The 9,559-nt window shown below is 50.8% G+C and overlaps 1 protein-coding gene across 1 annotated transcript in view; it reads left to right on the forward strand.

Moving 5' to 3' along the window:
* The first annotated feature begins 4,684 nt into the window (after window positions 1–4,684).
* Window positions 4,685–9,559, forward strand: part of glra1 (glycine receptor, alpha 1) — a 9,654-nt gene continuing 4,779 nt past the window's right edge. Inside the window, exon 1 of the mRNA XM_029847769.1 lies at window positions 4,685–5,155. Coding sequence (XP_029703629.1) covers window positions 5,085–5,155 — 71 coding nt within the window. The 5' untranslated portion in view covers window positions 4,685–5,084. The remainder of the gene's footprint in view (window positions 5,156–9,559) is intronic.

Consider the following 9,559-nt stretch of genomic DNA (forward strand, 5'->3'; position numbering starts at 1 on the left):
CCACAGACGGGGAGAGTGTGATCGTGCACAAGTGCACGCTGGGAGTATTGACCCAAAAACCTTAAAAATAGCAGAAAGAAATCTCTGCTTTGTCCAAAAATGTACTAAAGTCACGCCAGGACCTCCAGCTGCCCGTGGATCTTGATGGTCCTGGTCCGTTCTGACGCAGCAGCTCCTCCTGCACCATCAGAGGGCAATTAGGGGGGCGACACCTGCATTTGTCTCCTCGGTGGCAATAAAGGCAGCGACCTGCTGGTATTAATCTCACCGATGGTGACGGATGTAATGAAGGGACGGGTCCCCGCCGAGCTCACGTCACCCATCTTCATCTAGCACACGTGAGGAAGAGCCTCTGAGGAGGATGGAAGCCCTGAGCAGAAGTGGGTCAAGCAAACCAGGGAGGTGACGCATCGTCCCCTAAAAACAGGGAGGCTAAAAACATCCGGCTGAATCGTGTCCAGATGCAAACGGCACCTTCAGAACGTCCCAGCAGGCAACAAAGCTCGTTTTAGTCTCCTGGATCCAGACCAGAGTTCCAGAGATTCCAGTCATTCAACAAGATTCGGATCTTTTAGAACCCTCTTAATAATCAATTCCACTGGAATCACCTGAAGAATTCTGCTGCTGGAGTCACAAGAGAAAAAAAGAGCTTCAAGAAGCCAAACTGTGAGACAATGCAGCTTATCAAAGATTAAAATAAACTAATTTCATTAGAGTATTGTTTCCCTCCGTCACCTGACAGGAAACGCCAAATATGGTCGGATGTCTTCAAATTCTTCCTTCATTTTTATCTCTTTACATTTAATTGCTCATCTTTTATTTTTGAAACAAACATTTCCTTCTGCCTGTGTGAAGCTCTCGCCGTCGTATTTAAATCGATCTCCATCTGTTTAATGAGAAGCTTTCAAATCTGAAAGTCATCGTTAATGCAAAGCTAATGAGTGTTGCTGCATCAGGACGTTGACTCAGAGCTTTAGGTGGTTTTATCTGACGCTGCTTCAGTGTCTCCGTTTCTGATTCTGACGTCTCATCAAACATCACAGGTCAGACATCAACTTTAGAACTTCATTCTCTTCTCTTTGTGACTGATGCTTTATTAACTATAGAGATGACGGCAGGTTATATTTGTAACTAATCCAGGAGACAGAAAGACACCTGAGGAAGCAGCACGTCGGCCCGTCAGCTCCAGTCAGGAGAGTGTGGGGTCGCTTAGCTGGGACGTCCTGAAGGACGCAGGAGACAGGAGACAGGAGACAGGAGACAGCAGGAGACGCAGGAGACAGGAGACAGGAGACGCAGGAGACAGGAGACAGCAGCTGACAGCAGCTGACAGGCTGAAGGACTGACGTGAGCTGAGAGACAAGACAGACAGAGTGGGGGGGAGGGGGAGAGGGAGGGAGGGAAAATGAGGGAGGGAATGAGGGAGGGAGAGAGAAGGATGGAGGGAGGGATGAGAGGGAGGAGGAGAGAGGGATGAGAGGGAGGAGAGTGGGAGAGAGGAAGGGATGGAGGGAGAGAGAGGGGGGAGGGAGAGAGGGATGGATAGAGAGAGGGAGGGATGGAGGGAGAGAAAGGGGAGAGAGGGAGGGAGGGAGGGATGAGAGGGAGGGAGTAATATTAATTCATCAGTCCAGGCTAAATTAAGCAGATTGCTCAGTTTGGTCCCTTTGTGAATATGAAGAAATGTACCTCTTAATGTGATTGCCAGCGAGACACATAACTCAAGGGTGTGTGTGTGTGTGCGTGTGCATGTGTGTGTGCGCGTGTGTGTGTGCGTGTGCGCGTGCACATCCAGAACGTGGTGACACCAGACCAGCCTGGAGCTCCGTCCCTGCAGCTTCACCTTGTGGGAGCGGCGAGGCGAGTTAATGGCGGCTCAGAATCATGTGATCAGCTTTAACCCGTTTAGCCTGAATCAGAGTCAATTCTCACCTTCTTAACCTGATTTTAGCTGCTAAAAGGGTTTAAAAGCTGTTTGCTGGCCTGTAGCTCACGTTCAGTCCTTTCTTAAATTTAGTTTTACTCTTTAAAGAGCAACATTGATCAAAGGACAGTCCATTATTTACTGAGAACCTGTGGAAGAAGCTTCAGAGGAATCAGAATTGTGAGTGAACGCTGGTTCAGTTCCTGGTTCCTCTAAATGAACCGGACCGCGGTGGCCTTGAGGACCCTCCGGACCTTGAGGACCCTCCGGACCTTCAGACCGAACCCCGTGGAGTCCATTTTAACCGCGGCTCTTTGCTGGTTTGACCGTGGCGTCCGAGACGTCCTCACAGGCGTCCTCATTCATTCAGAACATGTTGGATCCATCTCAGATCTCCGGTCCCAGTTCCAGCACCGCCTCCTCTAACAGCCATCGATTATCTGCTCTGATATATGCAACGAACGCCAGCGTCCGGGCCGCCGCGCCGTTCTTCTGCTGCACACGGTCGGAACGGACACGATGACCTTAGAGGGACGTTAGCGCGCCGCCACTTTCATTAGGAAGCCGGACGTATCGATCGTCCTCTCTGCTGCTGGGGAACATGTGGACGACACGCGTGGACCATCGATCAGCCGTGGGATTAGAACCAGAAGCATCGATCCTCCTCAGAACCAGCTTCTCGGGCCCTGGTCCCAGCAGCCCTGAACGCACCACGATGTCATAACGCCGCTCCGCCGGCTGTAGCTCCGCCCACATCGTCACAGCCATCAGGCTGTCATGTGACTATGTGACGAAAGTCAAAAGTCAGTTTGTCTCGTGTTCAGTGCGAGAAAATGCTGAAAAAAATGCAGAATTCAACAGGAACGATTGAGTTTTATCAAACATTTGAATTAAATGATCATATTTAAATTATTTTAATCAAAGACTGAGGCTGTTCTGGTCTGTGCAATAGTGTGTCATGCTACTGTGTAGCACACACACACACACACACACACACACACACACACACACACACACACACACACACGTCCTCGGGACCGTTTTGTCCGAAGTGTCCGCTTGAACTTGAATGATTTTAATGCCTGAAGGCACCAAAGGAATCAGGAAGCACGCTCGCACGCGCGCACGCTCACGCGCGCACACGCGCGCACGCTCACACGCGCGCACACTCACACAAACATCTTTTAAGCACAGACTCGAGCTGAATCTCCACGTTTAAGATACAAAATGACATGAAGTGGTCTTGTGCCTGGCTCTGAACGTTGCTGGTTGTTCTGGTATTGATGCTGTGGCAGCAAATCATGTTAATTGATTAACATAATTTATAATTAAAAATAATTAAAACCATACATTCTTTAGTCTGATGATCAAAGATTCATATTTTACTGCTCCACATTACAGATGAACCATCTATGGGGGACAGTAGGGGCAGGAGGGTTCCTGGATGCAGAGGAACCTCGGAACGGGGTGTGTGTGTGTGTGAGAGAGATTAGATTAAGACCATGCTCCCATTTATAATAAAAACCTCCAGACAGATTTGTGTACGTTTCTAATGTAATTAAGTAATGAAACGGTATCATAAAGTTGATAACAACCAGGATATGATAGTTACCTAGTTACCCAGGAGTCCTGCCTATTATAAACTCTGTTCTCCTGGTCACCCAGCAAACCTGGCTGGTGCTTCCACTAACCATTTGGTCGTTTGCTATCCTAATCCAACAGATCACAGGGATTGGAGGTGTTCCACCCTGAACCGGCAGCGGCTGTCATTAAACCTGCCCGCTACCTGAAGTGGACTAACGAGCGGACTAACGAGCGGACTCCCGCTGGGCCAGTGGGTGACCGAGCTGGACCGAGCTGGACCGAGCTGCGCGTCAAACACTCAGAAATTAAAACACCGTGAAACTACAACCGTTGAATCCAACTACGAACTACCGGCAGGTTACGGAAGGACTACCTGGAAAAGGCACCCGAGTGGTTGCGCTCGCGCACGTCCGTCAGGTGCGTCTCCACTCATCAATAACTTTTAATAGCCTGATCGGACCGCGCGTGCTGGGCCCCGACCGGCTACAGCGACACTCGTCCTGGCCAATCATTAGCGCGCTCCGACACCTCTCTGTCCAATCACAGCGCGCGTGGGCGTGTCCTCGCGCTCCGAGGTGCCCTTTTCTTTTTTTTCCCGGAGTTTTTGCTAAATGACTGCAGCACGGAGAGCCCAGTGTGTGAGGAGCGCACGGGAGCTGAGCGCGTCTCCGCCGGACTTATCCTGCCATGGAAGAGGGGCCGCTGCGGGCACTCCTCCCCCCACTGTGACTCTCACTTCTGCCGTCGTGGAGGATTCGATCTATTCAGCGCAGGTCTGAAGGGCGCGCGGTCCGGATGGGAGCCCAGTGCAGGAGCAGCAGCGGCCGCCGGCGCGTCTCCAACTCCGCCAGCAGACAATGGGAGTAGCTGCGCCGCGCTGCACCAAGTCCGACTACTACAACTACAACTACTCACCCCTGGGAGGGAACTGCGAGCGGCAGCGGCGGCGGCAGCAGGAGGAGGAGGAGGGGGCGGAGAGGCAGACTACCTGCGGACCCCCGGCAGCAGCAGCAGCGGCAGCGGCAGCGTCCGGACTCCCGCACGGATCCAGCGCGTCGGGATGAGACAGAGGCTGCAGACTGATGTTCCCAGAGTTGGAATATAAACGCACAGTTTTCCAGAAGCTTATGGAGACGCTTTCCGAAGCCATCAGCATCTCTTTCCAGGACTGAGGGAATATGTGTTCTGTGGCGCTCGGCCGCGGCTCGCTCGGACCGGACTCTCCAGTAATTGGCTGTAATCGTGCGTTAATTAACATCAGCCTGTGAGCAGCTCGGCTCCGTCCTTCTCTCCCTCCGCCTCCCCCTCTCCTCCCTCCTCTTCCTCCTCTCCTCGAGCCTGGACCTGCCCCCCCCCCCCCCCAGCAGCCCCCTGCCTCTGTCCACGGTCCTGAACATCCTTCCTGGGTGGATTTTCTGTCCGCGGTGTTGGTGCTGGAGGCGCCATGAGCACCACCACGCACCACAAATAAACACAAATTAGAGTTTTAACCCTCACCCCTGCTCCAAAAATCGAGGATTTTGCCCTGACTCTGGAGTGTGACCCCCCCCCCTCCTCCTCCTCATCACCTCCAAACATGAGACTGGCCAACATGTGCCGACTAAACGTGCTGGGGATCTACCTGTGGGAGACGGTGGTGTTTATCAGGTGAGAAGGCGTGAAGAGTGTGTGTGTGTGTGTGTGTGTGTGGGGGGGGGGGGGGGGTCACTGGGTAAATGTCAACGACGTAGAATTTAGCCAGTCAGCTTTGTATAAATAAACAGAAGTTTACGTTCGGATGTTGGATTGGTTGCATTCGTACTGGAGCAGAAGTGTTTCCTGTCGGCACCACGACGTCCAACAGGCAGCAGCTTCTCCAGCTCACGGTTGTTGGGGGCTCGTTAAACCGTCTTCTGTAATTAGGACTTCTATTTTCCTTTTTTTCCATGTGGGTTTTGGGGGTTTGGCTTCATCACAGATCCTCCACCAGCGTCTCACTCCTAAAACGGTGAGGACGCCGGAGAGCTGACGGAATCATGACGAGCAGCTTTGCTGGATGTATGGAAGCCTGTCGGGGACAAACCTGAAGCAGCCGTTTGCTCCTGCAAAACTCACCCAAACCAACAAAATCTAACAAACTACTCATCAAATAGTTCACTTCAAAAATAGCAACTTTATACCTTTGAGTGTCTTTTTTTTTAGCAGATTTTGCAGCAGCGAGAATGAAACAAAGAAACTTTGACGGTACGAACATGAATCGGGCTTCTGCTCCAATGATGCTGTGATCCATCACTGTTTCTCCGTCTCCACGGCAACAGTGACAAAACCCGTCGCTGTAAGAGGGGAAACCTCAACATTTGCTGCACCCTTTAGTATTTACATGATTCATGAATAATCTGCTTCGGCCAATCAGAGCGAAGCATCGTGTCAGGTGACGTGGAGCCAAGCTTTTGGCTCCTGGGGGGAATTTTCAGGAGCCGCATGAACGGGAACAGTGAGACTTGTTTTATTTGTAGCAACATTACCCACAATTCCAGAGGCTTGTCGCAGAGTGTCTGATTGGTGGAGCTCAGTGATTTAAGGGCTTCATTTTCAGAGGGAAGGCCGTCCTGGTGCATTGTGGGACATGTAGTTCACTCCTGGAAATGATTCTAAACTAGAGGTTTGGGTTTTTTCCCCATTTAAAAAGATGATTTATCTTTTCTCCTGAATCGAACTTTTAATGGGAGTTTTGAAAGTTTTTACTGGGAAAATGTGTCCACACCGAAAGTGAACCCAGTCCATTGAAACGTCCGGCTGCCGGTCTGAACCTGTGAGCTGGAAACAGGATTTCTTTTGGTCTCGTGTATCAGAAAAACACTGCTGAGGATGAAAATGTGCAGATTTATGCTTTTCTGCTTCGGTCTGGGCAGCGAACGGCCGCCGTCTCTCTGAATACGTGTCGTATGCTAACGATGTTGCTGCCTTTGGGTCCAGCTGTGGCCCGGCTGGGTCTCAGTGGGGGGTTACAGTCGGGCCCACGGAGGTGTTTCCTCCACATGCTGCAGCAACTCCAGCCTTTTTGTGTGTGTGTGTGTGGGGGGGGGGGGGGGTTCTGTTTGGGCAGGTTTAGCATTCTGAACACACTGTTTCGATAATGAACCCTGAGCCGGGATATCGCCATCTCAGCTCCTCCGGCCTGAACTCTGCCGCTCCTGGTTAATTAATATCACACACACACACACACACCCTCTCACAATAACCTCATTCCTCATTCAGGCTTATAGCTAATCATTGATTATCCCGTCAATGGAAACATGTTTAATGCTCACATCGCTCCGTGTTCTTCTGTCGGGAGCAGCTGAGATCAGAGCTGCAGGAATCTCACCTCCACCTCCTCTTTGATCTGTTTTTAATATTAAATCTGAGACTTCGCTCTCGGCGACACACACGACGGCTCTGAGGACGGGACAGGAAGTGACATCAGCAGCTCAATTGCTTTCTCAGCACAAACAAGATTTTCCACCAATGAAATCTTTAATTTGACGCATTTTTGAGGTAAATCCCGACCTCCAGGAGCACGTTTCCAAAGCCTGAATCCAACAACATGGGCAGGATTTTCAGCCCCCTCCCTGATCGACTGATCGGTCCTCATGTTCATCCACTACAACTTCCCAGGTGACCTTTTCCTGTCACGGATTTCTGTTTTCCAATAACGTCTCAGGTGGAAACAAGCACATTAAACACACAAGTCTGGACTGACCCCCCCCCCCATGATGCCACAGCCGTTCAGATCCGTTGTTCCTGATCCTAAGGCTGAGGTCCAGAGACGGAGGAGCTGGTTCTGGTGATGATCTCAATGATTGTCATTCTGCCTTTTAATGGTTTAATCATCGAATCTTTAGATTTAGCATCAAAATGAAGATGAGAGTGAAACTTTGGCTCTAGAGTCGGAATGTGTCGGGATGTTTGATGGGAAAGGTAACCTTGAGCTGCAGCCCCCCCCCCCACACACACACACACACGCACACACACACACACACACACACACGCGCACACACACACACACAAGGTCATCGTCTGCTTCGTCACATTATTGGAGCAGAGCAGGGAGGTGGTGGCGGAGGGTCGTGAGACAGACGGAGTGACGGAGGACGGACGGAACGTCGCTGCAGTGTGTTCATTAAATCAAAGGTTATTCTTCGCTGCACCTTCATAAAAAAGATTAATGGAACGTCAGATTATTCCGGAGTGATATTTGCTGCCGTAACGTTCCCTCTTGTTGGCATTCGTTAGCTGTTGTGAGCGGCGCCGCGCCCGTCGCCCGTGTTTAGCAGGACGCCGCAGGTCCGCCTCTTTTCCTCCGGCTGACGGTTAAACGGCGCCCGTTTTTGTGAAGGTCAGCGAAGGAGCGGGAAATACAGCAGGAAATGTCCTGGGTGTGTTTCCTCTGGGGTGGGGGGGGGGGGGGGGAACGCTGCTTTTCCATGAGTGGATTTACTGTAAATATCAGCCAGACTCACCTGCAGCAGCCAACAGCCAGAGGGATGTTTCCATCTTTCACCAGGTTTTCCCAGGCTACAGGCAGGAATACTGGTTTTCCCAGGCTACAGGCAGGAATACTGGTTTCCCAGGCTACAGGCAGGAATACTGGTTTTCCCAGGCTACAGGCAGGAATACTGGTTTCCAAGGCTACAGGCAGGAATACTGGTTTTCCCAGGCTACAGGCAGGAATACTGGTTTTCCCAGGCTATAGACAGGAATACTGGTTTCCCAGGCTATAGGCAGGAATGCTGGTTTTCCCAGGCTATAGGCAGGAATACTGGTTTTCCAAGGCTACAGGCAGGAATACTGGTTTTCCCAGGCTATAGGCAGGAATACTGGTTTCCCAGGCTACAGGCAGGAATACTAGTTTTCCCAGGCTATAGGCAGGAATACTGGTTTCCCAGGCTATAGGCAGGAATACTGGTTTCCCAGGCTATAGGCAGGAATATGGGTTTTCCAAGGCTACAGGCAGGAATACTGGTTTTCCCAGGCTATAGGCAGGAATATGGGTTTTCCAAGGCTACAGGCAGGAATACTGGTTTTCCCAGGCTATAGGCAGGAATACTGGTTTTCCCAGGCTACAGGCAGGAATACTGGTTTTCCCAGGCTACAGGCAGGAATACTGGTTTTCCCAGGCTATAGGCAGGAATACTGGTTTTCCCAGGCTACAGGCAGGAATACTGGTTTTCCCAGGCTACAGGCAGGAATACTGGTTTTCCCAGGCTATAGACAGGAATACTGGTTTCCCAGGCTATAGGCAGGAATGCTGGTTTTCCCAGGCTATAGGCAGGAATACTGGTTTTCCAAGGCTACAGGCAGGAATACTGGTTTTCCCAGGCTACAGCCAGGAATACTGGTTTCCCAGGCTACAGGCAGGAATACTAGTTTTCCCAGGCTATAGGCAGGAATACTGGTTTCCCAGGCTATAGGCAGGAATACTGGTTTTCCCAGGCTACAGGCAGGAATACTGGTTTTCCCAGGCTACAGGCAGGAATACTGGTTTTCCCAGGCTATAGGCAGGAATACTGGTTTTCCCAGGCTACAGGCAGGAATACTGGTTTTCCCAGGCTACAGGCAGGAATACTGGTTTTCCCAGGCTATAGACAGGAATACTGGTTTCCCAGGCTATAGGCAGGAATGCTGGTTTTCCCAGGCTATAGGCAGGAATACTGGTTTTCCAAGGCTACAGGCAGGAATACTGGTTTTCCCAGGCTATAGGCAGGAATACTGGTTTTCCAAGGCTATAGGCAGGAATACTGGTTTTCCCAGGCTACAGCCAGGAATACTGGTTTCCCAGGCTATAGGCAGGAATACGGGATGTATGGAAGTACTGAATGTTCTGCATAACGGATCACTGGATCACTGGATCTGCTGATCGACTTAGTATGAAGTGGACGTGACAAAGTTACATCATTTATTCTTCTGATTGAAGCAAAATGGAGCAGATTAAAAGGATTGTGGTCGATTCAGGGAAGAATCCAATTGTAGCAGATCTCATGAGATCTCAGGAGATCACAGCAGATCTCAGGAGATCGCGTCTGCGACCCG

This window comes from Takifugu rubripes, chromosome 14 (genome assembly GCF_901000725.2).
Source record: "Takifugu rubripes chromosome 14, fTakRub1.2, whole genome shotgun sequence".
Classification (NCBI taxonomy): Eukaryota; Metazoa; Chordata; class Actinopteri; order Tetraodontiformes; family Tetraodontidae; genus Takifugu; species Takifugu rubripes.